Source organism: Spermophilus citellus, assembly GCF_964194105.1.
Source record: "Spermophilus citellus genome assembly, chromosome: 9".
Taxonomy (NCBI): domain Eukaryota; kingdom Metazoa; phylum Chordata; class Mammalia; order Rodentia; family Sciuridae; genus Spermophilus; species Spermophilus citellus.
In genome coordinates, this window is record NC_138191.1 from 121,299,978 (window position 1) to 121,325,892 (window position 25,915).

The window sequence follows — 25,915 nt, forward strand, 5'->3', positions numbered from 1 at the left end:
GCGGCTTATTTCCCCCAGGCCCCCGGGGTTCCTGCCATGGGGACTGTGCCCCCACAGCTCTGCTCAAGAGGATTCTGGGGGGCTGAGTCCCCAGAACAAAGGAAAAGAACAGAGCCACAGGGAGGGGCTCCGCATCATCCTGTGGCTCCAGCCATGGGACAGGTTGTGGGCGAGACTCGCTTCAGTGTGGGGACGAGCTCCTTGTCCTGCCCATGGTCTCAGGGCCTCCTGGGGGCAGTGGTGGGCACCGGGAGGGTGGGAAGGGGGTCTGGGCTTGCAGGGTGCTGGTGCTGGATACTCTTATGGCTGCACCTACTCATCTTGAGGTCTTGGTTTGAAAGTCATCTGTCCTAGGGGATTCCTAGGCTCCTAAGAGTGGTCCTGGCCACGGCTGGCTCAGCCCACCCCGTCTCCTGTGCCTACACCTGCAGGCCCCTCACCCAGCTCAAGGTTGCCTTTATGATCGCCTCCTTGACCGCCAGCTTATGACTGTCCTGCTCTTGGCCGTGTCCCTGTCCTCTAGGCCAGCATCTGCCGAACGACAGTCCATGAACAGAGGCCCAGGGTGGCCAGGAAACGACCTCTGCCCTTTCAGTGGGCTGTGTGACCTCAGGCAAGTTGCTGCTCCTCTCTGGGCTTCCTCCAACCCTCAACCTGAGTCTAAATCCCCAGCTTTAACTACAGGGCGGGCCTTGCGCTTCCTGAATGTATCCAGACCCGTTTAAGGGAAAGCAATACGAGTCGAAATCGTTCACTAAATCAGACCTTGGATCCACTGCTGGCTGGTTCTTCTTTTTGATGAGAACGTGGTGGCACTTCCCCCAGCGTCACTGGTGTGCAATGAGCCCAGTCTTATTTCTTATCCAATCAACTCCTTTATTCTAGTTCACAGGTTTCCATGACAATAACGGAAGTAGCACTAGGTGATCTGTAACACTTAGGCCCAAATCAAAGGGAGCCCCTCCACAAAATCCTAAGGTGAATGACCCGTGGTTGACCAGGTGAGCGCTGGGCAGCAGGCGGTGGAATGAGAGGAGGGTCAGGACCGCGTGCGGCTGCCCACCACGTCCCTGATCGGGAGGGCTCCGTGGAGCAAGCACGGGATTTTTGAAAATGATATTCATCATCGTAAGAGGCTCGAGTGTCAAGAAAAAGCAAATTAAGCAAAAACAAAACAAAAAAAAATCAAGCAAGAAAACCCCCAAACTAAAGGAAGCGAATGGACACTCGGGGTCAGAGTGCCGACGCCCGTCCTTGGCCCCGATGGCGAGGGGGTGGGTTTCGTAGAAATTCTCCGTAGAAAGGAATGTCTGGCCTCGGTCACATGGGTGTGACCGCGGCCCTAGTGACATCGCTGAGACTCCAGGTCCTGTGTCCTCACAGAGGAAAAGTAGTGGCCAGTCTGACTCGTCGTCTGTCCAGGGTCTGCCCGGGACTGGGCCGGCGTTCCCCGTCCCTGGGGGAGCAGTCCCGGGTCCCCTGGGTCCCCGAGAGGCCAGGCATCGCTGAGCGCCCAGAGCGGCGGGGACGGTCAGTATGGGCGCTGGGTGCTGCCGGAGCTGTCCGAGTGGTTCACGGGCAGCGGGTGGGCCTCGGTGTTGAACACCCAGTCTTCCAGGGAGAGCATGTCGTCCTCGGAGAACAGGAGATAGAGGTATCTGCGCCCAGGGCAGGGAGCGAGAAGAGCCGGTCAGGCTGGGGACGGGCCTGGGGCCGAGGGCAGGAAGGTCAGGGCCTAGGACCGCTCACAGGAAGGACACTGGACACCGGGGAAAGCCCCCGGTTTGGGATCCCAGGGACCTGGTTTAAACCTGGCTTGGACCCCAGTCAGCTTGGCCTGCCTGGCCCTGTGTGCCGGCCCCGTCAGGACCCTTGAGGCTGGCTCACAGCTTGACACGGGGCGGGAGTGTGCTGCTGTCTGGACCCTTCTTTTCTCTTTTTGGGAGGGGGGATTGAACCCAGGGTGGCTTTACCACTGAGCCACATCCCCAGCCCTTTTTGTTTAACTTAGTGTTTTGCTAAGTGGCTGAGGCTGGCCTCAAACTTGTGATCCTCCTGCCTCAGCCTCCTGAGTTGCTGGGGTGACAGGTGGGGGTGCCACTGGGCCCACCTGTACCTGTCCAAACTCTTGCCTGGGCCCCTCCACACTCAGGGCACACCAGGGCACCTCAGGGGGCACAGCAGGGACTCCAGGACTCTAGCTGCAGGGCAGGGGTTGCGACCGACCGGCAGGAGCCGACCAGGGCGGTTTAAGGCTCAGGGTCTGCTGTGGCCGACTCCCAGCCAAGGAGCAAGGGTGGGAGGCTGCAGGCCTGGAGGGAAGGCGCGTGAGCACCGTCCCACCTGGGGACACGGAGCACGTCACCAGGGTCCTGTTTGACAGGGAGGACAGAGTCTCAGAGAACTGGGGACCAGGAGCGGTGGAGAGCTGAAATGGCCTCGAGTGTCCAGGGTGGATTCTGGGGCTGGACTTGGGCTCCGTCTCACTGAGGGGAGGGACTGCCGGGCCCTAGCGCCCCCTGGCCCCGCTCTGGGGCCGTCCCCTCCCCCCCCCCGTGGAGCCCCGGTGACAGGGAGCCTGGCTGCCCGCCCCGATCGCCCACTCACTTGAGCGTCTCGGCCAGGAAGAAGCTCTGCTGCTTGTTGTCGTGGCGGGGGGCCGGGCTGTAGACGTTGTGGATCCCCGAGAAGCCCGCCTGGGTCCGGCAGTACCGCTCCAGCGCCTGCGGGGGGCGCCGCTTAGCGGGAGGGGACGGACCTGGGGACAGCCCGACCCCTGCCTTCGTGGGGGCGAAGGCCAAGTGGACGGAGCCAGCACGCCTGGGTCTGGGGAGTGGACTCAGCACCCCCGGGGCTCCTCTGGGCCAGAGCTATGTGGCCGCAGCCTGAGGGTGGGCAGGGGCTGGTGGGGAGGACAGGGGCGCAGCAGGCACCAGGGAACCTTCTGGAACCCCACCTGCCGGGGACACCTGCCACCTGGGGAAGGTCTGGTTTTCGAGCGAGGTGGCCAGGTGAGGGGGCTGGGCCAACATCGGGCTCGAGGAGTGGCCGGGCCACCTGGGCCGGGCAGGCGGTGGCAAGAGGACGAGGTGAGCGGCTGGCGGGGCCAGAGGGGGCTCCCCCACACCCGTCCGGCCAGGGGGTGCTCTGGGGCCCGCGCGCTCCCGGCCCAGGTCTGCTGGGGACCACAGCGCGGACCCCTAGCGGGTGGGCAGCCCGCCTGGCCCTCCTCCCGGGCCCTGGCTGGGGCTCGGACCGTCCCCAGGGCCACTCACCGTCACCACTTCCCAGCCCCACTCCCGGTAGATGGGGTCGTGCGTGAGCCGCCACAGGTACATGTAGCTCTCCACCACCTCGGGCCGCAGGATGTAGTAGCTCTCGCCCTCGTGCGTGGCCTCCGCCTCCTTGTTGGAGTTGAACCAGAAGGCCTCGGGCCCCAGCTTGGTGTCTGCGAGGGGGCAGCAGAGGACCCACTGGGACCCGCACCTCCGGCTCTCCAGGGGTGACCTCGCGGGGTGACCCAGCCGCACTGGGAAGAGGGAAGACGCACCCCTTCCCTGGGCCTCGGGGGCCCCGGCAAGACCCCAGAGCTTCAGGAATCAGGTGGGACTCTGAAGGGGCCACGCTCTGTCCCAGATTGTGGGACCCCAGCTGTCCGTGGGCTGTGGCTAGAGCTCAGGCAGGACAGGGCTTCAGCTGGGGCACATTTGGGGCAGTGCTGTGGGTGGGCACCGGGCTTCTCGGGCGCTCCAACACCCTGACGTCAAAGATCCCCTTTCTTAGCAAGCTGCACTTGACACCTCCTAGATTGGGTCTGGGGGAGATGGAAGGAAGCCCCCCAACTGACAGAGGGGCAGTAGAGGAGGCCGGCCTGTGGGGTCTGGGCTCTACCGTCTTTGTTTTCTTTTCCATACTTTTAACGGCCAGCACAGCTCCCACCCGTGACTTCAAGGGCAGTTCGGGGTGCTTGACGTGCACTACCTCAATCTGAAGAAAGCTATTTTTTTGCTAAGATAGATGCTGTAACACTCCCCTCATGCATGTGGAAACTGAGGACCAGAGAGGCTAAGTAATTTGTCCAAGGCAACACAGCAAGTGGTGGCTGAGCTGGGGTGTGATCCAGGATCTGTCTGATGCCTTGTCCCCCCAGGCTGTGCTCTCTCTCTCTCTCCTTCCTCGGATCTAACTCTCTAGGTCCAAAATTTAGGGTGTGTGGCTCAGGTCTTCCTCCCTCCGCTGCCTGCACATCCTGCCAGGCCAGCTGAGCGCCCCCATCCATCTGGGTTGGGAACCCCACGTGGGTCGCTTCCTCAGGAGCCAGGCTGGAGCTCGGGTGTGACGTCCCTCCTGGAGGGCTTCCTGGAAGAGCAGGGATCTAGGCCCCGGCCCCTCCCACCTGTCAGATGGTGACGCGGCTGGAGCCTCCACAACACGGTGGTTGTGCCAAGTTGCTAACAGGCTGAGGGCAGCGGGCAGCCAGGCTGGCGGGAGCACTGGGCTCTGCTGAGTGACCGTCCTCTATGACCGGGCTGACTGTCCCAGACAAAGAGGCCGCTCTCTATTACCCCAGGCCACCTGTTGGTGACGGCCCTGGCTGAGCTCCTCCAGGAGAATGGAGACCCGCTTTGGGTCTCACTGCCAGCCTCCCCTGGAGCTCGGAGCCCCTGCGCCAGGGCCGAGGCCTGCTGCCCGGGGAGGCCCTGCCACACTCTGGGAGACCCATGCCACTGTCCCCCCCCAGACAGACAAGGGACTAGGGGCCACCCAGCTGAGGCAGCAGGCCCTGAGCCGGGGGTCTGCACTGCAGGTCTGGGGACCTCTGCTCCCACCAGGAGGCGGCTGGCGTCTCCTGGGGCCAGGGGGCGGGGCGTGTGGCGAGGCAGTGCTGGGGGCAGGCTGGACATCAGAAGACCTGGCCCTACCCAGGCTCGGCTGCTGGTGTGCAGTGTGGCTTTGGCCAAGTCTCTTCCCCTCTCTGGGCTGACTCAGTTTCCCCATGTGCAGATCGGGGGTTGGGCTCCTGCTGCCCACGTGACGTCTGACCCTGCGTCTGGAGGCCAGGTGTGGGTGGGTGCTGACCAGAGCCCTTGAGCTTTCTGGTGATCTCGGCTAAGTGACGAGGGTACCAGGGGGTGGTGAGCCCGCCGGCAGGTGCTGCGGGGGCAGAGGCAGGCTCCCAGGAGGGGACTCAGGGTGGGAACTTCCTGGGACAGGACACCTGTGTTTCTGTCTCGGGGTTTGGAGGACTCTGCCCCCTGCCTCCTGGGACGGTGGCTGAGTCTCCCCACCTTGTTGTGAGGTTCAGTGACCTTGTGGATCAAGTGCCAGACAGCACCTGATGTTCAACTCCAGTGCCCGGACTGCTCAGCCCTCACTCAAAAGCCACCTCACTTCCACTCCCTGCACTCACTGCTGCTCTTTCCAGTTCTTCCTGCTGTCTAGCCTCAGTCTCTGCTGCTGCCCCCTCCCCTTGCAGGGTTACCTGAGCGGGCATATGACTCGTGGCACGTCCTGGTGATCTGGGCTGCGAGCTCTTGGTAGTGGGCCCTCTTTTCTTCCTTGGCATCCTCAGCGCCGAGGGCGATCATGCCCCCCGAGAAGCAGGCCAGGTGCCCCATCTTGTGGTCCAGAATCCCCCCTCGCCACTCGGCGATGTAGGTCAGCCCCCCGGGAGAGACATTCAGCAAGTACATCTCTATGGCCTGGGAGCAAGGGGGTTGGGGGGAGGGGCGTGGGTAAGAGAAGGGGGAGAGGGCGTGTGAGCACAGGGGCCGCGCTGCAGCCTCTCCACCCCAGCAAAGAGGCCCCTGACCCTGGCCAGCTGTGGTCCCTGGCAGGGCCTGGCACCCGGAGCCGAGCCTGGGGCCTGGGGGAGGCAGGCGGAGGCCAGGCTGCCGCTCAGCCTCAGGGAGTCCCCTGTGCGGCCTTTACATCTTTTACATTTCAGACATCTTTAAAGGTGACCCTGTCCTCTGTCAGCACTTCCGCCATCTCCCTTCTCCGGGAAGAGGTTCCCTGTGCTTGATCCAATTATCAGAAAGGACCCCAAAGGCACTGGAGCTGCCCTCCTGGGGTCCCCTCCTGCAGGCTTCTTCCTTCCCCGCCAGGCGCCCTCTACCAAGGGTGAAGTGGCTTGTCCCAGGTCACCCGGCCGCACCAGAACCAGGACCCCAGGGCTCTGCTCCTTTGGTGGGCAAGGGCCCGGATGCTGGGGTGCAGATAGCAGGTGATCCCGCCCCCCACTCCTGCCCTCGGTCCCAGGAGCCCAGGAGACCGGGGTACCGCAGGTGGCAGCTCACACAGCCTCGATGCCAGACCTGATGGGCCTGGGGCCTGGTCACCACAGGGGACCCCTGGGGCCCTCGCCTCGGCCCCTACTCTTGCCTCCAATCCACTCTGGGGACAGGGTCTGCACTTAACAGTGAACTGTGTCACCCCGTGTCACTGGCCAGAACCTTCAGGGGCTCCCAGTGCCCACACACAAAGGTCCAGCAGCATCTCCATGAGCGGACTCCGAGATCCAACCTGCTCTGGGCACAGTTCCGGGGTGCGGACTCTGTGGGTTCGGATTTCTTCTCCAGCAGTTCTACGCTGGGTGGCCCTGGCAGGTTGGATGCTCTCTCTGTGGCTCGGTTTCCGCGGTATCCAGTCGGGGTAGGAGAGCCCACTCCCTCCCAGACTGGCGAGAACTCAGGAAGCCTGCAGAGTGGGCTACTTCCCGCCACCGACTCCCCCAATAAACGTGGGCCACTGTGTCCTCTGCCACCTGCCTCCTGCCCTCCTTCCCACCCCGGCCACACGGGCCTCTCTTCTTTCATGTCCTCTCCCCTTCAAATAGTTCATGAACCACTGAGTATTTCCTGGGGTCAGTGCTGTGCCAGGTGTGGGAACAGTGACACCGTGGATGGCGCTGGTCCGGGCGGGGACGCCCACCAGGGGCAGAGGCCTCCCCGGGAAACCAAGTGCACATGAGTTAAAATGGCATCAGCCTTCGAATGAATCCAACGGGAGGAGACTGGGGATGCGGGTGCCCTGCTTTGCCGGGGGTCTCTAGCTCTTGGCTGTTCCTCTTCTCACATGCTGATCCTGGGGGTGCTGACCTCAACTCAGCCTTGGGGCTTCCTCCCAAATGCCACCTGCCCAGGGGGATGCCCGACTTAACTGGGCCCTGCACCCCTTACTCTCTCACCTGCTGGGACCTTTGTACCCGGTGCTGTCCCCACCTGTAGTTTCTGTGTCTGTCCCCCTAGGACTCTGAGCACTGTGATGCGGGGGCCACTGGCCGGGGCCCTCATCCAGTGCCTGGCAGACGCAGATCTCAAGCAGCGTCTGCTCCTGGATGGGTTTTGCTCCCCTCCGCTGCTGGGGCCTGCCACCGGGCGCCTGGCTGTGGGCCCTTGCTGAGTGACAGATGGGGCAGGCTGGTGATGTGACATGCAGGGCACCTGCTCTGCATGGGTGTTGCTGAGGGGACCTGCAGAGCCACAGGGCTGCCAGCCGATCTGCTCTGGCCGGGCCCAGCTCCTGGGCAGAGCTGGGAAGCAGTGCCACTGTGCCAGGCTCCGTCTTGTGCAGGGAAAGGGAATCAGGGTGGCCCAGGGCCCCCAAGTCTGGCTGAGAAGTCACAAGCTGTCAGCATTTTGGATGTAGGAACACAAACCTCGGGGGAGGGGGGATGCAGGGCGCCTGGGCTGGAGCTGGAGCCTGACCTTCCGAATGCCTCCCCAAGGTCATTTCTGTCCGGGGGGCCGCCCGGGCTAAGTGACTGAGGTGAAGAGGAAATGACGGGTCAGGTCTCTTTGAAGAGGCAGTTGAGATGAGCGATGTGATGATAAAAAAGGACAAGGCCTCCTAAGGCCCCGAGAAAACATGGGCTGGCACAGGCTGCTGAGCTGCCGGGGAAGGTCTGATCCCTGCAAGGTGCGGCAGGGCTGAGCGGGCATGAGGCGTGGGCCTGAGTCTCTGCTCTGTGATTTAAGACTCGGGTGGGGACCAGGCGCCGTGGTGCACACCTGTAATCCCAGCGGCTCGGGAGGCTGAGGCAGGAGGAGTTCGAGGAGAACCTCAGCAACTTAGTGAGGCCCTATCTCCAAACAAAAGAGGGCTGGGGATGTGGCTCAGTGGTTAGGCACCACTGGGTTCAATCCCTGGTACCAAAAAAAAAAAAAAGTTGGATGACTTTGGATAAATTATCTCACTTTTCTGAAGACTCACTTTGCTCATCTCTAAAATGGGAACACTAGTTCCCGGGAGGGTCACGAGGGCTCGGTAGCTGCTGGTCTCCACACTCCTTCCTGTGCCTCGTGTGGGACGCCCAGGGAGCTCTCCAGGGACCCCCTGGCCTGGCTGTCCTGCATTTTGGTAAGTGCAGGCTGCGAGGTGCAGCTTTCCCAGCCCTTGAGGCCTGCTAAGGAGACACTAAGGGGTCAACCCAGTTAGACCCATCTGTACCTTCAACGCCTGCCACAGCTGGACACTGGTCTGACCTCCCGGCGGTCACCCTGACTGCACCCTGGAGTCCCCTAGGAGCTTTCAAATGCTGTCACTGGGCCCTACCCCCTAGAAGTTCTGAGACCACTGGTCAGGGGTTCAGCTGGACAAGGGATCCGATGGTTCCCCAGGTGACCTCACGAGCCAACGAGGTTGAACACTCCTTCAAAGGCCCAAACTTGCCAGAGGCCAGCCCTGGTGGGGACGGGGTGCGGGAGCGGCCAGTTGTCTGCTGTTCAAGCAGGTGCTGTCGGAAGCTCCCACTCGTGACATAAGCCTCCACTGCAGTGTGCCTCGAGGGCAGGGGATGGCTGTTCCTGGACGGGCAGCTTACCCTGCAGGGAAGGCTGAAGTCCATCCTCCCGGAGCCACGGGCCTGGGTCTGAGCTCAACCAAATCCCAGGGCACAGAGGGTGGGCCTGAGTCCCAGTGACCGCTCCCGGCCAAGACTGGCCGGTCTCAGTGCAGGGCAGTGGGCGGGGAAACATCCCGAGCTCGAGGTCCAAGGGCTCGGCTTTGGAGGCCGTTTCAGCGCTTCTCGAAGCACCGCTGACCCTGGCCAGATTCGTGCAAGCAAAGGGCGTCCGAGGACCGCCCAGCCCTGTCTACTGACCGCTCACGTCAATCCACCCACAAATGCATCGACTCTCGTCCCCACCGCCCACCATCTGCCTCACACCCACCCACGGTCCGTCTGTCCATCCACTTGCCCACTGTCCTTCCCACCACAGCTCCCCTCTCAGCGCCCATCCCAGTTCTCGGGTGCCCCCTGCCCAGGCTCTGCTTCAGGACTGAGCCAGCTCGCCCAGGGGCGGACTCTCAGGGAGCCCCCACGGGGTCTGGGGAGCTGGGTGGGATGTGCAGGGAACGTTCTAGATGCGTCCCAAGTGACAGAAGCCCGGCTCATGGCAGAGAGGCTGGGAAGGCGCATCGGGAGCAGTTGACAGTGGATCCCAAGTGGGACTGGCTACTGAACACTGTCCTAGGAGAGGAGACGGCTGGACCCCCTGTGGGACTAGGGGTGGGGGCAGAGGGGGGTGAAGCACAGGGATGGGGGACCCCCGGGGACGGAGGAGGGGCCTGCCCACCCCAGGCTGCGGGAGGACGGGGCCTGCCTCTCCAGCCCTCCTGGTGGCTGTGCAGGGGACCCACTCAGCAGGGCAGCGGGGAAGAGGGAGCCCGGGTTAGAGGGAGTGAGGTGGACGTTCACATCAAGGTGGGGACAGAACAGACCCAACGTGCTCAGCTAACTCGAGGCCCAGAGCCGGTCCAGGGTCTTCTCATCAACTGGGCTCAAAGGTATCTATTGATGGGCTGTGGTTCCCCAGCCCCCTTCCCAATAGCTTGGGCTTACAGGCTCACTCTGCCTCCCTTTGGAGGGACTCATCTCAGTCTGCCACCTCTCATCCACACCACCCTGGGGACAGACCCACGGTGGTGCCAGCTCTGCCAACTCTGTGCTGTGTGGCCCTGAGCAATTGCCTTTCCTTCTCTGGGCCCTGGTTTCCATCTACATAAACAGCCACAGAACTGAAGGCTCCACACATCCAGGAGGCTGCTCCCAACTTGGACATGCTAACTCTGTCACCTCTGGTTGGTGGGAAGATAGTTGAGGGTCTCGTTTTGGCAGCTGCCTTGGGAGCTCCCAGCCCCAGTCTGGCTGCCCCTGGGCATTGGCACGTTCACTGAAGCACAGACATCATGGAGGAGGCGTGGGTTTTTGAACTGTGGTTTCTGAATCAGACCGACTGTCACTTCCTATGAGACCTTGGACAAAGACTTCACCTCGCGAGCTTGGGTTTCCTGGGGAGGTGGGGGGGGTGAGGGGAGGGGACAAGCTACTGCAGCCTGTTTCAGGGTGTTTGGGAGGAGTCTCGAGACTGCCAGGCGCCACTGGGGACACTGCTTGTCCTTCTCTCCCAGACCCCTGCTGCCCGAGCACTCAGGGGACTGCGACAGGGGACTGATAACCACCCACCCGTGAAGAGCCCAGCGCCGTCTTACCTCCAGGGCCTCGTAGTACATGACTTTGGCCTCCGTGTCGGTCTTGGCAGACATCAGCCAGGATTTGATCAAATATTCATAAAAACTGTCCCCGAGTCCTCCGATGGAGACGTGGTCTGTGAGGGGGAAGAGGACAAGGACGTCACCGCCACCTGCCGCTGGCGGTGGGGGTGTGACGAGGGGGCACAGCTCTCCGTGGGCCTGGGCGCCGGGGGCTGTGTGCAGGTGGAGGGAACCCCAACGGGGCAGAGAAGACACGGCCGGTGACACAGAGAGGCAGGGGTCTCGAGCGAGGTGTCGGGTGCCCGAGGGCTCCGGCTCTCCAGGGTGGAAGGTCCCTCTGCCTGCACTGGCGGAGGATGGCCGGTCCCCTGCCTATTAACTGTAAACGAGTCGCGTTTCTTTAAAAGACGTTCCGGTGGCAGGAAGTTCAGGGTTTTTATTGCCCAGTGACAACCGTGGTGATTAACCGGGGCTGGTTCACAGAGGCCACGGAAGGAAGAGTCCAGCCCTCGTGTGGCCTCCGGCGCAGAGCCACTCCAGAAAGACAGAGCTCCACTCCAGCAAGTGGGGATACACTGAGCTCCAAGGAGCAGGGGGCAGAACCGGTGAAGACCTCTCCCTGCCCGAGGCCTGTGCTTGCTGGACCCTGGACACAGAGGCCAGACTTGCCCTGGAGCGGGGCCTCGGGGCTGGTCGAGATCTGTCCACCCGGGAGGAAGATGGGCCGCCGAGGACCACCTGCCCACAGGAGCAAGACTGCGCTTGGCCCGTGCGCTCCCAGACCTAACAGCGGGAGGCGGAGAGGCCCCCAGTGGACTTGGCGAGGGACACACTTTAGAGATGGGGAGGGACATGAGGTGGTCTGAAGGGTGGGGACGGGCACATGTCTTCGACTCCTCTGGAGGACAGGAGGGAGAGAGGGAGGGAGTGGGGGCCCAGTATGTCTTCAGCTACCATCTCCTGGGTGTCCGCCTCCGGCCAGGAGCTGAACTGTGTTATTTATAGCTCAACCTTCCAAAGCCCTGCGGGCCTGAGCACTGTGCGCCCATTTCCCAGATGGGAAGACCAGAGTGAACCCAGGGAGCTGTCCAAGGCCACCTCACCAAGGCCTCACTTTCTGCCAAAGGGTGAAGAGAAAGATGCATCAAGAGGGGACAGGTGAGGAGAGGGACCCAAAGGCAGAGAGATGAGATGGGTGGGACGGGAAAGGGGGTCGAGGGGAGGCCCGTCACACAGGAGCAGCCCCCAGGCCTTGCCAGCCCCTGTCCACAAGTACATCCCGGCCCTGCAAAGGGTCTGGCTCCGAAGCAGCCCTGGAGAGAACCGGAACATGGAGAGACAGCACAGGATTGGGGCAGGTGTGGGGGGTCCTCGGGGCTTAGCTACAGCGGGGAGGGAAGAGCCCTTGACGGTGCCGCCCGTCATCCCAGTGCGGGGGTACAGCCCGACAGGCAGGGGTGCACGGGGGTGGGGTGGGGTGGAGGGCAGGCCCAGCGAGCCCATGACAGGCAGGTCTGTGCCGGGGAGACGTGGGGAAGGCCGCATGCCACACCGGTGGGCCCCTGGCCTTGGCTGGTGCTCTCCCTGGGCCTTGGTATCCTTCTCCACCGTGCTGGCTGACACCCTCACCTGCTCGGTGCAGCTTGGGTGTCACTAGGTCCAGGTTCCCATCTGGGGTTTGCAGGAGAGGGGAGCCCGGCCACCGGGTCTCATGGTGTTGGAGACAGGACTCTCGGGGGAGTGTGAGAGTCACCTTGCAGGTGGACTTGGCCCGAGTGGACAGCTCTCACCAGGAGGTCCGTCACTGGTTCCTGACCTTGTCACACTCTCATCACACCTGGTGGCAGGAGGCAGGGCCACAGGCCCAGGGCTCCGCAGCATGGAGCTGGGAAGCGGCCAGGCGGAGCCGACAGGCACTCAGACTCCGGGGCCCGGGCCTCCCAGGGCGGCCCCACCCCCCCCAAGGAAGCATGGGGTTCAGCAGCCAGGGGCCCAGCTGAGGGGCTGCGGACCTCTCCTTACGGTTCTCTGGGCTCTAAGGAGTCTCAGCCTGGTCTCGTCTGGGCCTGGGGCTGCCGGGAGCCAAGGGTTCATGGGGGCTTAGCAGGAGGCTCTTGGGCCTCCCCCGTCACCAGGGGCAGCGAGCAGCCTGGGGGGGGGGTTGGCAGCTGGGTCGCTGCAGTCCTGACCCCCCCCCCCCCATTTCTGTGGTTGCAGATGGATGCACAGCTCTCACCCTGCTGCCTGGGCTGACCCGAGGACTAGCAGAGTGCATTCACCTCATGGAGGTGGGGCTGTGATCATCTGTGGGAAATACACACGCCCCAGAAGAATCCCACAAAACCCCCAGAGGCCCTGAGATGATCCCGGCGCCGAGGCTGGGCGAGGAGGAGGCCGGCGCCGGCTCAGCAGGGCTGTTGACCTTCCCTCTGCTCTTCAGCCGTCGCCGGCTCATACTTTATTAATGTGAAGCAATTTCCCATATGGGAGCGACTTTGCCCCGCCCCGCGGCCCCTGGCACAGGCAGAAAATAAAATCATGCCCCTCTGGGGTGTGTGTGTGGGTCCCCTCTAATTTGCAGAGGGAAAGGGTAGGCAGGGAGGCCACGGCCTCACCTCTCCCCGTGGGGTTTGCTGCCTGCCTGGGGAGGCCGGCTCTACCCTTGCAAGGAGAAGCGGTTCTTGGTTCTTTTTGTTTATTTATTTAGCAGAGCCTCACACAGGCCCGGAAGCACTCTACCCCTGAGCTGTATTCCCGGCCCTTTCTATGTTTTGAGACAGGACCTGGCTGCCGAGCCAGGCTGGCCTCGCACTTGCCATCCTCCTGCCTCAGCCTCCCCAGGCCCAGCCAGTTCGCAGTTCTCCGTGGTCTCTTGGCGCACTCTGTAACTCAGGCCTCCCTCTCCTCTCCTCACCTTGGGATTTGGCAGGGCATTCTGGGTGAGAATACTCTGCATTTCTGTATTTTGTGTGTGTGTGGCGGGGGGAGTCCACTTGGGGTGAAGCCATCACTGGGGGAAATTCTTGGGTGGAATTTTCTGGGCCTCCCAGACCTGCAGATGGTAGAGGCTCGGGTGGGAAGGAAAGGCCTCTGTGTTTTCCCGCGAGTCCTTGTCCCTGTCCCCACAGGCCCTGCCTGCATCACTGGCTCGGGGACAACCTGAGTCACCTCTGGAGGGCTGAACAGGAACCGGCCTCCCGCCCTCCTCCCTTCCTGGCCCTCAGAAGCCTTCTCCCGCTCCTGTTCCACAGCTCCGCTGCGGAGATGCGCTCTCCCAGGCCACACGCTGTGAGGCTCAGGTCTGCTTTGCCCCTGAGCCCCTGCCACACAGCCAGGGTTGGAGGCAGGGGACATGGAGAGGGTTCACTGTGGGGCAGACAGTGGAGGTGGGGCCTCTGGGCAGGTCTGGGGAAGGCCCCAGAGGCAGGGCCCACGGAACCTGCTGCCATCCATTCGTGCAGACGGTGACCATGGGACAGGGCCTTGGTCAAGAGGGCACACTGGGGCCGGGGCCTGCTCCTCCCAGAGCCAGGCTTCTCAAAGGGACGCATCACGCAGACCTAGGAGACTCGCCCCCGCGTCCTCCCCAGCCCACTCAGCTTCCGTAGGTGGCCCCGAGCAGATGCCCGGCTGGGGACGTGGTCGCCCTGAATTCCTCTCGTGGCCACGCACTGGGTCCTGGCCCTGGAGGTGGGTGGGGGAGCCCCAGCGTCTCTGTACTCACGTTGCTCCCAGTTCCCGGTCACTGGGCTGAGGAAGTTGGGGTAGAGGCCGTAGGGCTTCTTCATCTCCCTGAGGACCCTGCGGATCTTCCTGACCTGCCGAGGGATGGACACGGCACCGCTTCACCCTCCCGAAGCTGACTGACCCCCAGCCCAGCGTGGAAGGGAGGCAGCTTCCGACTCAGGGGAGACCATTCCAGCGAGGCAGGTAGGAGAGGTGCCCAGAGGTGGCCACGGCTTGGACCTGTGCCCAGGGGCAGACCACGGCAGGACACGGCCATGGGGGGCCTGATCCACCACCTGTCCCCGGACGGCACGGGCCACCGCCTGCCCTTCCCCGGCTGCATGCTGTAGTGAGGAAGTAGCATCCAACAGTCGTCACAGGGACCGTGGGCAGGAGGTGGGCGGTGGAGACACTGGTCGGAGGATAGGAATCGTACAGGAGGAATGAGTCCAAGTGCTGTTCAGTAACTGTGTGCCGTGTTTGTGTAAATCGCCAAGAGAGTACATTTTCAGTCCTCACTGTCCCCCCAGGAATAATACGCAGGTGAAGTTTAAAAAGTCAAGGGCCAGGGCGGGGCTGGGGCTCAGTGGTAGAGCGCCTGCCTCGCACTCATGAGGCCCTGGGTTCGAGCCTCAGCACCGCATAAAAATAAACAAATAAAAAATAAAGAGATTGTGTCCATCTACAACTAAAAAGTATTAAAAAAAAAAAAAAAAAGAAAGTCAAGGGCCAGGTGGGGTGGCTCACGCCTGTGATCCCAGCCATTTGGAAGGCGGAGGCAGGAGGAGTCCAAGTTTGAAGCCAGCCTTGGCAGCTCTGCAAGACTGTCTCAAAATTCAAACCATTCAAAAGGACGGGGGGTTGCTGGGGTGGGGACTCGGTGGTAGAGCCCCTGCTCAGCATGTGTGAGGCACTGGGTGCGATTCTCAGCACTGCATACAAATAAATGAATAAAATAAAAGTCCATCAACAACTTAAATATATATATATGATTGGAGCTAAGGGGTGCTCAGGGTTTAATCCCCTGCCCCCACACATATACAAAAAGGGACACAGCTGGCACAGTGGCACAGACCTGTAATGCCAAAGACTCAAGTTTGAGGCCAGCCTGAGCAACTTAGAGAAACCCTGTCTCAGAATAAAAACTAAAAAGGGCTGGGGGTGTGGCTCAGTGGTTGAGAATCACTGGTTAAGAATCAGTGGTTGAGAATCGCTGGGCTTAATAAGTATTGCAAAAAAAAAAAAAATGCTTAGCTAACAAGTGAGTGTATCTAATACCTTAGGACTCATTTCGGGGAAAGGCCTGGACTCCTGAGTCCCCTGCACCCTAACTGGCAGTTGAGGGTTTTAACAGTGTCGAGAATAATAACAGCATCTGTTTCTCCACTCCGTTAAGACAGACAGACTGACCCACTATGGACACCGTCTCCCGCTCAGAGCCACCTACAAGATATCGTTATCCCCGTGTAATGACAAGAAACCTGAGTCTCAGAGAGGTTCGGTGATGTGCCAAAGGCCAGTGAGTCTCAGGTTGCTGAGCCAGGACACTAGTCCGTCTGTCTGTCCCCACTGACTGTACGTCCTTGTGCTCCAGGGAGCAGCGGCTGAGTCCAAGATGGATGGGGATGGTGACTACACAGCCACACCCAGCCGAGGCTGCCCCAGCTGCAGGGGGCGGAGGCTGGCTCAGCCTTTGGGGCTGTGCAGGGCACGGGTGACAGGCGGAATTTAGGACTTTCTTCCTGGGTGGCTGCTCCCTGGCAGGGCTGTAAGTCCCACCCAGCACAAGATCCTCTGGGAGAGAAAGACCCTCAGGGACCACACTGGGACCTGCTAATAGATTAATCCAGACGGTGTGGAGCCGCAGGAGAAGCCTTTTAGCTGCAGACGGTTCTTCCCCAGTGTGTGTGTGGGGGAGATGGGGTGGGGGACAGCACTTGGCTTTGCCGCATCAGATTTCATGTCCATTTATGTTAATGGAGCCCATCATGGGGGACAGGGAGGTGCACTACCCGAGTTATTCTTGACTGTCCTGGGGGTGAGCAGAGAAACAGGCTAAATTAGCTCCCCTGGAGGGTATGGGCGCTTCTAGAATTTGGGCCAATTTGTTGACTGCCAAATAATTGCCTCTGTGGGAGGGTGTGACTGGGGATGAAAATAGCCAGAGTATGCAAATGTAGGGAGAAGAGACAGACAGATGGACCCCGAGGAAGAGCCCACAGCCTGCTGCACTCAGCAGGTGCAGAAAGAGCCTGCCGTCCTGGGCTGGTATCTCAGCTTCATTGCTCACCAGCTGGTGGCCCTGGGTGCATTACGGAGCCTCTCTGAGCCTCAGCTTCCTCCTCTGTAAAATGGGGGTAGTGCAGAGATCTCCCTCCCAGGGGGCACAGCTGCTCTGCACACAGCAGGTGCTCAGGCACTGGAGCAATTACCCCAGAGGATCCCGACCAGCGTGAGCTCCTGTCTCCGCTCCTCCCGAGCTGTCAGATCTTCCTGGAGGAGCCTGGCTCAAGGGCACTGACAGCGGGGAGGCTGGAGCAAGGCCCCGAGGTGGGACAAGGATCTGGAAGTCAGAGCCTCGGGATGGGATTGGGTGCATCCCAGGAGCGCTCCAGGGCCCTCCTGGCAGACGGGCTCAACAGGAGGAGCGCGTCTCTGACGGCAGCAGGTGGGTTAAGGGTGGTGTGAGCGCCCGTCACAGGCAGCCATCAAGGGGCTGAGAAGCTCCCCTCCCCCCCCTCCAGGACACGCTGAGTCAGCAGTGGTCCCCAACCTGGCATCCAGGAGCGCATGGGCGTGGGTTTCCATGCTGACTCCGGTGCCAGGTGATGCTCTGAGGCCAGCTGGTGACTCCACCCTGAAAGCCACCAGGGAGAAGTGCCACTCTGTCACCTCCCATCCCCTCGCCAGTCTACTAGGCTGACATTCTAGAGGTTTGGGGAGTGGGGGGGGCCCCAAAAGGCCATCCTTGAGGACTTTGGAGGACTCTGGCAGGCAGGGCTTCCATCTCCCAGGGGGACTCAGAAGGGGTCAGAGCTGTCACAGCCTGAGTGCCACCTGAGTGTGTGTACGTGCCCACTTTTCTTCTTTGGGTATAGGGTCAGACCTACAGGGGCACTTCCAGTGGGGACTGCAGCACTGAAGAAGGACCCCTCCTGAGGGCTCTCCTGAAGGGCCAGGTGCGGGTCACTGTCAGGATTGGACGCTGGCCTGGATGCTACCTCTCAATACCCTGTGGCCTTGGAGAGCTGAGAGCTGTGAGGAGGGACACCGTGGGCGTCGGCTGGGGACAGGAATCTCTTGCCAGCTGCTGTCAGTGAGAGCCAGCTGGGCGTCTGGCGGGGAGAGCAGAGGATCGCACTGGGAAAAGCTAAACGTCCCTGGAAAGGGGGCAGCGCGCCAGTGGCCAGCTCCTGCCGAGGAGAGGCCGAGCCCGGGTTCCCGCTGTACTTTCTCCAGATTTCACAGTTCAGAGATTTGTCCCCAAGCCGGCATGTGTCGGGGCACAGCTCCTTCCTGGCACTGGCCTCTGCTCTCTGCGGGCAGAAGAGGGGGTGCTGTCTTGGGGGGAGAGGGGCAACTTGCCTTTTCTGCGAAGATCTGGTTGCCAGAAAGCTCGGTGAGGTGCAGGAACTCGAGATGCAGAGACCCACACTCGGCCAGGATGCTGCTGCCGCCCGTGGAGGCCCAGCCCCAGTTCCCCCTGAAAACACAGAACCAGCCACGGTCACCCCTGCTGGCCAGGTGCACCTGGGGGTGGGGTCACCTGCAGTGTGGCCGGCACTGAGCTACGTAATCCCACTGAATCTCTCTGGCCCCGTTTTGTTGATGAGGACCACGTAGTGGGCGAGGTTAGGTGACTTGCCGAAGGTCATTTGAACCCAGGCCCGTCTGACTCTAAATATCGGGTTCTATCATCAAGCAGCCCCTGTGAGACTTGGGGGCTCGAGATCTGGCACTCAGGGTAAATTTGCAGATGACATTGACAAAGTCGTCAGGACATGCTAAGATCCCACAGAGGAGCATTCTCCCGTCGCTGGGGAAAACGGTGGTGCCGGGCTTGGGTCTGGAGGGGGCAGATGCAGGGCAGGGACCCCACCTGGGTCCCCCCTCTCCCCACTCTGTCGGTTCCGCTCCAGGACACACACCGGCTCTGGTGTGGAATTTCCTGGGACCTCCACGTGATGGTCAGCTCCTGGTATGGCCATGACCCTGGAGCTGTGGGGCTGGGGGGAACCTGGGGTGGGAGTGGGCGTTCCTCTCCCTGACCATGTGCTCCTCTGAACCCCGCAGGGAAGCCGCGCTGTGGCCCTCCAGCTCGTGAGCCGCGGGGGAGCAAGGGCTCAGTCAGTCCTCACCGCTGCCCTTCCGTGGTTGAGGAACCAGGTAGAGGGCACTATGTCACCTGCCTGAGCTCACCCAGCAGCTGGGACCTGAAGCTCGGGTTAACCATTAACCTCCTCCCTGGGATCGGGAGCCCGGTGCAGGTCCTAGCGTGTGCCGGCTGGGTCCTCGGGCAAACCCGGTCAGCATGGGGCACCTCGGTCCCCACACTCCTCCACCTGGACGGAGGATACCTCCTGCTGGGTCTCTGGGCCTGAGACTTGGTGGGGATTAGGAGAGGAGGAGGGTGCAGAAGAGGGTGGCCTTGGAGTTTGAGTCAGTGTTGTCACTGCTGTGACCCAAAGACCTGGTAAGGACCACGTGGGAGAGTAAAGGTTGATTTGGGTTCACGGTTTCAGAGGTCTCTGTTCAAATACGGTCGTCTTCCTTTCTCTGGTCCCAAGATGAGGCCAAACATCATGGCAGAGGGTGTGGCAGAGGAAAACATCTCAGGACAGGGCCGCCAGGGAGCAGAGAGAGAGCTCCACTCACCAGGACAAAATATATCCAGAGGCACACCCCAGCCACCGGCCTCCGCCAGCCCTGCCCGGTCTGCCCGCAGCTGGACCAGGGGGTGCCTTCGGGAAGACCCACGCACTGACTCTCCTGACCCCACCATGTCACCTCTACGCTCTCTGGTCTCGTCTCACACACAGCCTTCTGAGGACATCTAAACCGTGACACTGGGCAAGCTGTCTCCTCTCCCAGGGCCTCAGTCCCCTACGCCCTGTGGCTATCTACCTGTTGGACATTCAGATAACCAGGGGCCTGGGGACTCTTCAGGGAGCCCGTGGAGGACGGAGGCCAGGAATTGGCCCCTATCTGTCCTTTTTTTTCCCCCAGGGACATGACTTGGGAAGGGAGAGGGGTGGGGAGGTCACTGTCTGCCACCGGGGGTGGGGCTGGGGCTCCCCTGAGGCAGTCCTTCTCTCTCTAAGCCCTGGTCTTGGACCTGGGTGGTTTCTGGGGACGGTAGGGAAGCTCACAACCTCTCAGCTGCTGGGAGCAGAGGGAGGGCTTGGGTTTCGAGATCTCTGGGGTCAGGGAACCTCAACAAATGCAGAGACAACTGCCCCCTGAGTCCCATTGTGGCTTCCCTGGATATTGCCCCTGACACGGGGCGGGGGTGGGGAGGAGAGGGAGGACAGAACAGGAGGGGACACTTTGTTCCAGCTTACTGAGCCCCCGTGGCCTGCTGGGCGCTGACCTGAGCCATCTGCATCATGACCCCTTTAAGACCCACAGGTGAAGCCTCATTAGTCCCCGGGAGGAAATGAAGACCCCACGGGAAGGGGAGGTCCATGGTCAGAGCCACGAGGTGCGGACGTGGGGCTCACACTGTGGTCCTCTGGGCCTCGTGGTTCCCCAAGGGGTCATCTACCCTCAGATGGCCTCCAGATGCCCTGGAGGGAAAGAGGGAGCTGCCCCCTCCTGTCCTCCCTGTTCCTCTTACCCCCAGGCCAGGTGACATCTTGTTCTAGCTTGGAGCTCAGCAGAGGGCTTCCTGACGAGTGGGGGCTTCCTGGCCTCCCAGGGGTCCACCTGGGCCTCCTGCCTTCCCTCCTGCCTCCTCCTGCTGACCAGGCCACCAGGGCTCCTGTGGTGGGGTTTCCTGGTGCACAGGTAGGGCCCGGCCTGGGAGGGACGAGCAGGTGGCTGGTGACTTTCCTCCCTCCTGCCTGGCTTCAAGCATTGGTCCCCTTAGTCCCAGGTGGTGCCCTCAAGCAGGTGGGCTCACTTCCTAGGTATGTCTTCTCCTCCCTTAAATCCCGTGGCCCATGCCTGAGAGTCATGTGAGGTATGAATCACACACGTTCTTATTGTCATTTTATCACCATAGGATTGTGCACACATGAATTATCTGTCACTTATTACCATTGTTCATAAATTCCTAATCCAGGGGGCTGGGCTGGGCCTCAGTGGCAGAGCGCTTGCCTGGCATGTGTGAGGCCCTGGGTTCGATTCTCAGCTCCGCATATGAATAAATAAAACAAAGGTCCATCAACAATTTAAAAAAATTCCTGATCCAGGCCAGGTGGCTGTGATTATCTTATTGTACCTTCACATCCAACTTCAGAAACAGATCCTGTGCTCTTTACATCATACGAGAGCACACTTAGGCTCAAAGGGAGAGACCCTTTTCTTTTTTTTCTTTTTTTTTGGTACTGGGGATTGAACCCAGGGGCACTTAACCACTGAGTCACATCCCCAGCCACTTTTCATATTCTATTTAGAGACAGGGTCTCGCTGAGTTGCTAAGTGACTTGCTAAGTTGCTGAGGCTGGCTTTGAAGTCTCTGATCCTCCTGCCTCAGCCTCCCGAGTCCCTGGGGTGATAGGCGTGCATCACCACGCTGGGCTGGGAGACACTTTTCTAAGATCACACAGCAAGGAGTAGAGCAGGTGAAGCTGGATCCAAATCCAGATCTTAAGGACTTTGCGCCCCAAAGGCATGTGCTCTGGGCAGCATCCCAGAGATCAGGGTGTCCTGGGGTCAGCCCTGTGAGCCAAGTGCCCAGTAGGAAGCTCTGCCCTCCTCTTCTAGCCTTGTAAGCTCAGGTATTGTGTCCCCTCCCCTGGCAAATGGGGCTACTCCACAATGCCCCCCCACCCCACCCTGGCTAAAGTCCCTACCTACGCAGTGTAATCCTTAACCCTGGAGCCAGAGAGAACTGGCATTTAATTCTCACTTCTTCTGACTGCTGGGTAACCTCAGGTAAATTGCCATAGTTTTCTGAGCCTCAGTTTCTTTGCTGGCAAAATGGGATCCATATAGTCGCTGAGAGATTCAGGAATCCACGTCACGTGCTCACATCGTGCCTGACACACAGTGAATGCCCAGTAGCTATTTGCAATGATGAAGATGTGTACATGCGGGTGTGGCAGAAGAGGCCCGCACTTGTGTGTGGGTGCGTGTGCCCACATGTGGACGTGGTGCCCGTGACAAAGGCCGGCTTGTGAGTCTGAGCCTTTACGATTTGTACGGTGGGGGGGGCCTGGGGCAGTGGGGCTGATGTGTGAGGCTCTCCATGAAAGAGACAGTGAGAGGTGGACTCGGCCACAGAGGGCCTTGGAATGGCCACTGTCACCGTCCCGGATAGTCCAGCGGTCTCTGCAGGTTACTGGTCACGGCTGGCTCTGCCCCGTCTCCCAGGCCTGCCTGGGCGATGGCCGTCCCCTGTCTGGAGTGCGGGGCGAGGCCCCCCTCGGGGCCACGTTCTTACTCTCCCTTCCAGAGCTGCCCACGAAGAGCCCCGGCCAGGGCAGGGGAGCAGTGGGGTCCAGCCCCCACCAGCAGGCCCTCTCCAAGGAGCACCAGCAGCACATGGCCACGTGCCTCCCGGTCACCCTCCCGTTTTTACCCACAGACTCTGGTCCAGAAAACGAGGGGAGGCCCGGGAAGGAGAGCTGCGTCTCTCCAGGATCAGTGTTTGTGGAAGAGGAAGCCGAGCTGAGGTCCCAGCATCAGCTCTGGGGAGTCGGTCCTGGCATGGAGCCGAGCCTCCATCGGCCCTGACGGTCCCTCCCTGGCCTGATGGCCCCCAGGGGTGTTCCCCCACAGAGGACAGTCGTGAGGACACTGAGCACGCCAAGGCCCCTCCTCTGGGCACAGCTGGAGAAGGGGTAGGACGGGGTGGGGAGCCGTGGGCTGCGGTGCGAGTGGGCTCCCTGCTCCCAGGCGGTGGCTGAGCTCCGTGGGGACGAGCACCTGAGACCAGAGCTCCCCTCGGGAGCAGGGGTGGGGCCTGGGGGACGGAGCGGCCACAGCCTTCCTCCTGTCTGGGTGTGTCAGAGGGCCTCAGGATGGACCCTCGCAGCACAGGGACAGAGCCTGGGTCCCCTGGAGAGCAGGGTTCTGTCCTGGGGAGAGCCAGGGCCCTGAGATCCCTTGGCAGCTTCGGGCACCTGCCCCAGGGAGGGGGATGAGGTGCAGCGAGGGTTCGGGCCGACCTGGAGACAGCTGGGAGACGTCAGCTCCAGGGGGCCTGAACCTGAGCACCAGGCTGCGTGACAGACACCTGCCCAGGAACGTCCTTGGCCAAGGTAGATGTCACCAGGCCACTGACTCCTTTGACTTCCAAGATTGGCACTGCCCTCTCCCTGGGCCTCAGTTTCCACATCTGTGAAGAACAGATGGGACCCGGGTGACGGCCAGGGACCCACTTCCCTCTGTCTGCCAACTGCCCCGAGGCCGCCCCGAGGCCACCCCCAGACTGCCCCCCCAGACAAGGCTTAGACCGTGGGCAAGCTGCCGCAGCACCTGAGGCCCAGCGTGGGCAAGGACAGGGCGTCCTACCTTTTGAAGTTCACGACGCTCTTGGGGATCCCCGTGGGGGTGTTGAAGGCCGGCAGCAGCTTCTCCCCGAGCTGGATGGCCTTGCTGCGGAACACCTGGGCGACAGGACCACGGGCACTGCGTCAGCAGGGCGGGCGGTCACTCCTGGAGGCCACTGCTGCAGGGTGCACCTTCCCCGGGCTGCGAGCCCAGATGGGGAGGTGACGCTCCTGGACTCTGCAGGCAGCCAGCCTGGGGGGCAGCCTGGACCCGCAAAGGACCGGCCCCACAGAGGTGCGGGGGGAGAGGAAAGTTAATCATTGCACAGCGTTCATCACAGGGTCCGGGCTGGGAGGAAGGACTGTCCCTCTGATTAGAGGTAGTGGGAAGATGGAAGGAAAGCAGTTGGCTGCTCTGGGGGTCGCCTCCCTGTCCACACAAAGACCCGGCAGGTGGGGCGGTCACCAGTGGTCAGTGCCGCCCACTCTGTGGACGCGGTGTCACAGGGGAGGACAGTGCGGCTGCTCACTGTTCCCATTAGACACAGGGATGGAGGGCGCGGGACCCCTGTCCCCATCACCCACGTGCAAGAAGCTCCTAGGCTTTAGGTCCTGCCGGAGGCGCCAAACGGTCCCCCTGAAAGTCCAGGGTGACTCAAAAGGCCCGTGACCTTCTGCCGCAGCAGTTTCTCTCCCAGCAATTTATTCTAAAGGAATAATAATCAAGAGCGTTGCAAAGATTTAACTTTACGACTATTTACTCTGGCACTATTTAGAATAGCTTGGGGACAGAAACACCCAGGTCTCGGCAGGTGGTTGAATTATGGCTTTCACATCATGGAGCGCCACACAGCCACCGAGATGATGCTGTCCGAGGACACATGGCAAAGAAAGGGTTTTTAACATGCTTAGAGGAAAACAGTGTATTTCAACTTCAAAAAATTATTCATATGTGGATGTATGAAAAAAAGGAAGGAAATACACCAAAATATAAATAACATTCTTCTCAGAGGGTAAGCTTATGGACAAGCTTTAGATTCTTCTTTTGGTTTATCTATTTTCTGTGAAATTAAAAAAATATCGATTTTCTTTGAGACGGGGAGTCTCACGATTGCCCGGACTGGCCTCTAACTTATGGGCTCAAGCCATCCTCCTGCCTCAGCCTCCAGAGCAGCTGGGACTACAGGTGTGCACCACTGTGCCTGGCTTGTGCAATCGTTACTAAAAAAAAGAAGCCTCCATATCTGCAGTTGTGTATTCATGGAATCCACAAACTGCAGGTGAAAAATATTAAAAGCATATGCATCTGTATGGAACACGTACAGACTTTTTTCCCTCGTCATCATTTCCTACATGTCACAGTGGACACAGCATTTACATTGTATTAAGTGTTACAAGGAATGAGGGTGGTCGTGGGTTCACTCATACACCAGGCCGTTTTCTATCAGGGCTTGAGCATCCATGGAATTAGGCACCTGCGGGGGTTCAGGCCCAATGTCCTCAGACATGGAGGGAAGACAGTTTTTAATGTCATATTATTTTGGACAGATGAGACTCAAGACCCTAAGCAACAGCTCCTGGTGTCTTGTCACCTTGGAGCTGGGACAGCCCAATTTGCTGACCTCCTATGGTTTTAAAACAAACCCTTGTCAAGTCCTCCCTGTGACCAAAAACTCACAGGGCACGCTGGTGCATGCCTGCAATCCCAGTGGCTCAGGAGGCTGAGGCAGGAGGATCATGAGTTCAAGGCCAGCCTCAGCAACTTGTCGAGGCCCTAAGTGACTCAAAATAAAAAGTAAAAAGGGCCGGGGATGTGGCTCGGTGGTCGAGCACCTCTGGGTGCACTGGGCAGTGGGGAGGGATCTCCCAACGCTCTGGGTATGGGTTTGAGGTCTCCGAGGGTGGGGTAGTCCTTGCTCTGAGGAGGAGGGAAGGGCTGCGTGGGGCTGGCAGCCACGGGCCAGAGAAGATAATATGGTCCAGCACCTGATGGTGGGGCCCCCAAGTGGGCCCTGGGACCAGCCACTTCAGAGTGCAGGGGCTCGTGGCTCCACAGAACCGCGGGGCCTGCCCTTGGGGGCCTCTAGCCTTGGCCTGGCTGAAGCCACGGTGCAGTGCTCCGAAGGCCCTGGGTCTCCGGGAGGCTCCTCATCTCTTGGTTGGACCCCAGGGGCTGCAGCAGTGAGCACAGGAGCCCCCAGGGCTCCAGCAGATGTGAGGACACGGCAGCTGTCGGACCGTCTTGGTCCCGAGGACGCCGAGCTCGCCAGTGGACCACGTCCCCTCCTTTGAGAGGCCTGAGAAGCCTCCCTGCTGGCAGGGGGGGGGGACTGAGTGAGGACAGGAGTGAGCCCCTGGGGACAGAAGGCGGGTCCCCCACCCTGGCCATCTTGGAAGGAGTGAGACGCGCTGGTGTCCGGTCTACACATCGTCAGTCCTTGCCGTGACTTGGGAAGGTGCTGACCCACTTTGAGGATGGGACAACTGAGTCTCAGAACCGACGTTCCCAAAGCTGCAGAGCTAAGTGGCTCGCTCCAGGACAGGGGTGGGAGAGGCCAGCATGGATACACCCTGTCCAGTGGGAAGGGCACGGGGGCCCTGAGGGCTCAGTTCCAGGGGCCACTCAGCAGCTGTGTGACCCTGTCCTGTCTCTGAGCCTTGGTTTCCCCATCTGCCCCGACAGTGGGGGCCGGCTCCCTGGCTGCCTCCCAAGGCTTTCTGGCAATCAGCTGGGGCTGTCCTGGACTGGGCGTGCCAGACTGCGCGGTCATGCTGCCTTCTCAGAGCGCCTGGTCTCGGCAAGACTGGTCAGGGCCGCACAGGGGTCTCCAGCGGCTTCCTCTGAAGGCAGCCTCAGCCTGGGAGGAGGCTTGGGGGCCTCAACACCGACTCCACAAATACTCATGGGAAACATTAAAGAACAGAGAGACCATGTCAGGCTGAGAGGGGATGGAGGGAGGCCCAGGCAGGTGTGGCTGAGCCCTGGGGACAACTAGTGACAGGAGAACCACGGGGTCAGGAGTCAGGCCCAGCAC

At 60.8% G+C, this 25,915-nt stretch overlaps 1 protein-coding gene across 2 annotated transcripts in view; it reads right to left on the reverse strand.

Moving 5' to 3' along the window:
• Positions 1-1,010: 1,010 nt before the first annotated feature.
• The window catches only part of MAN1C1 (mannosidase alpha class 1C member 1), a 116,132-nt gene continuing 91,227 nt past the window's right edge, over positions 1,011-25,915 (reverse strand). Inside the window, exons 5-13 of one of the 2 annotated variants that reach the window (XM_081308990.1) lie at positions 22,903-22,997; positions 18,958-18,999; positions 17,809-17,926; positions 14,222-14,315; positions 10,495-10,610; positions 5,483-5,702; positions 3,276-3,448; positions 2,608-2,723; positions 1,011-1,658 (exon numbers count right to left, since the gene is read on the reverse strand). In XM_081308990.1, the coding sequence (XP_081165116.1) occupies positions 1,532-1,658; positions 2,608-2,723; positions 3,276-3,448; positions 5,483-5,702; positions 10,495-10,610; positions 14,222-14,315; positions 17,809-17,926; positions 18,958-18,999; positions 22,903-22,997 (1,101 nt within the window). In that variant the 3' untranslated portion in view covers positions 1,011-1,531. The remainder of the gene's footprint in view (positions 1,659-2,607; positions 2,724-3,275; positions 3,449-5,482; positions 5,703-10,494; positions 10,611-14,221; positions 14,316-17,808; positions 17,927-18,957; positions 19,000-22,902; positions 22,998-25,915) is intronic. The other variant, XM_081308991.1, reaches the window with a different exon arrangement.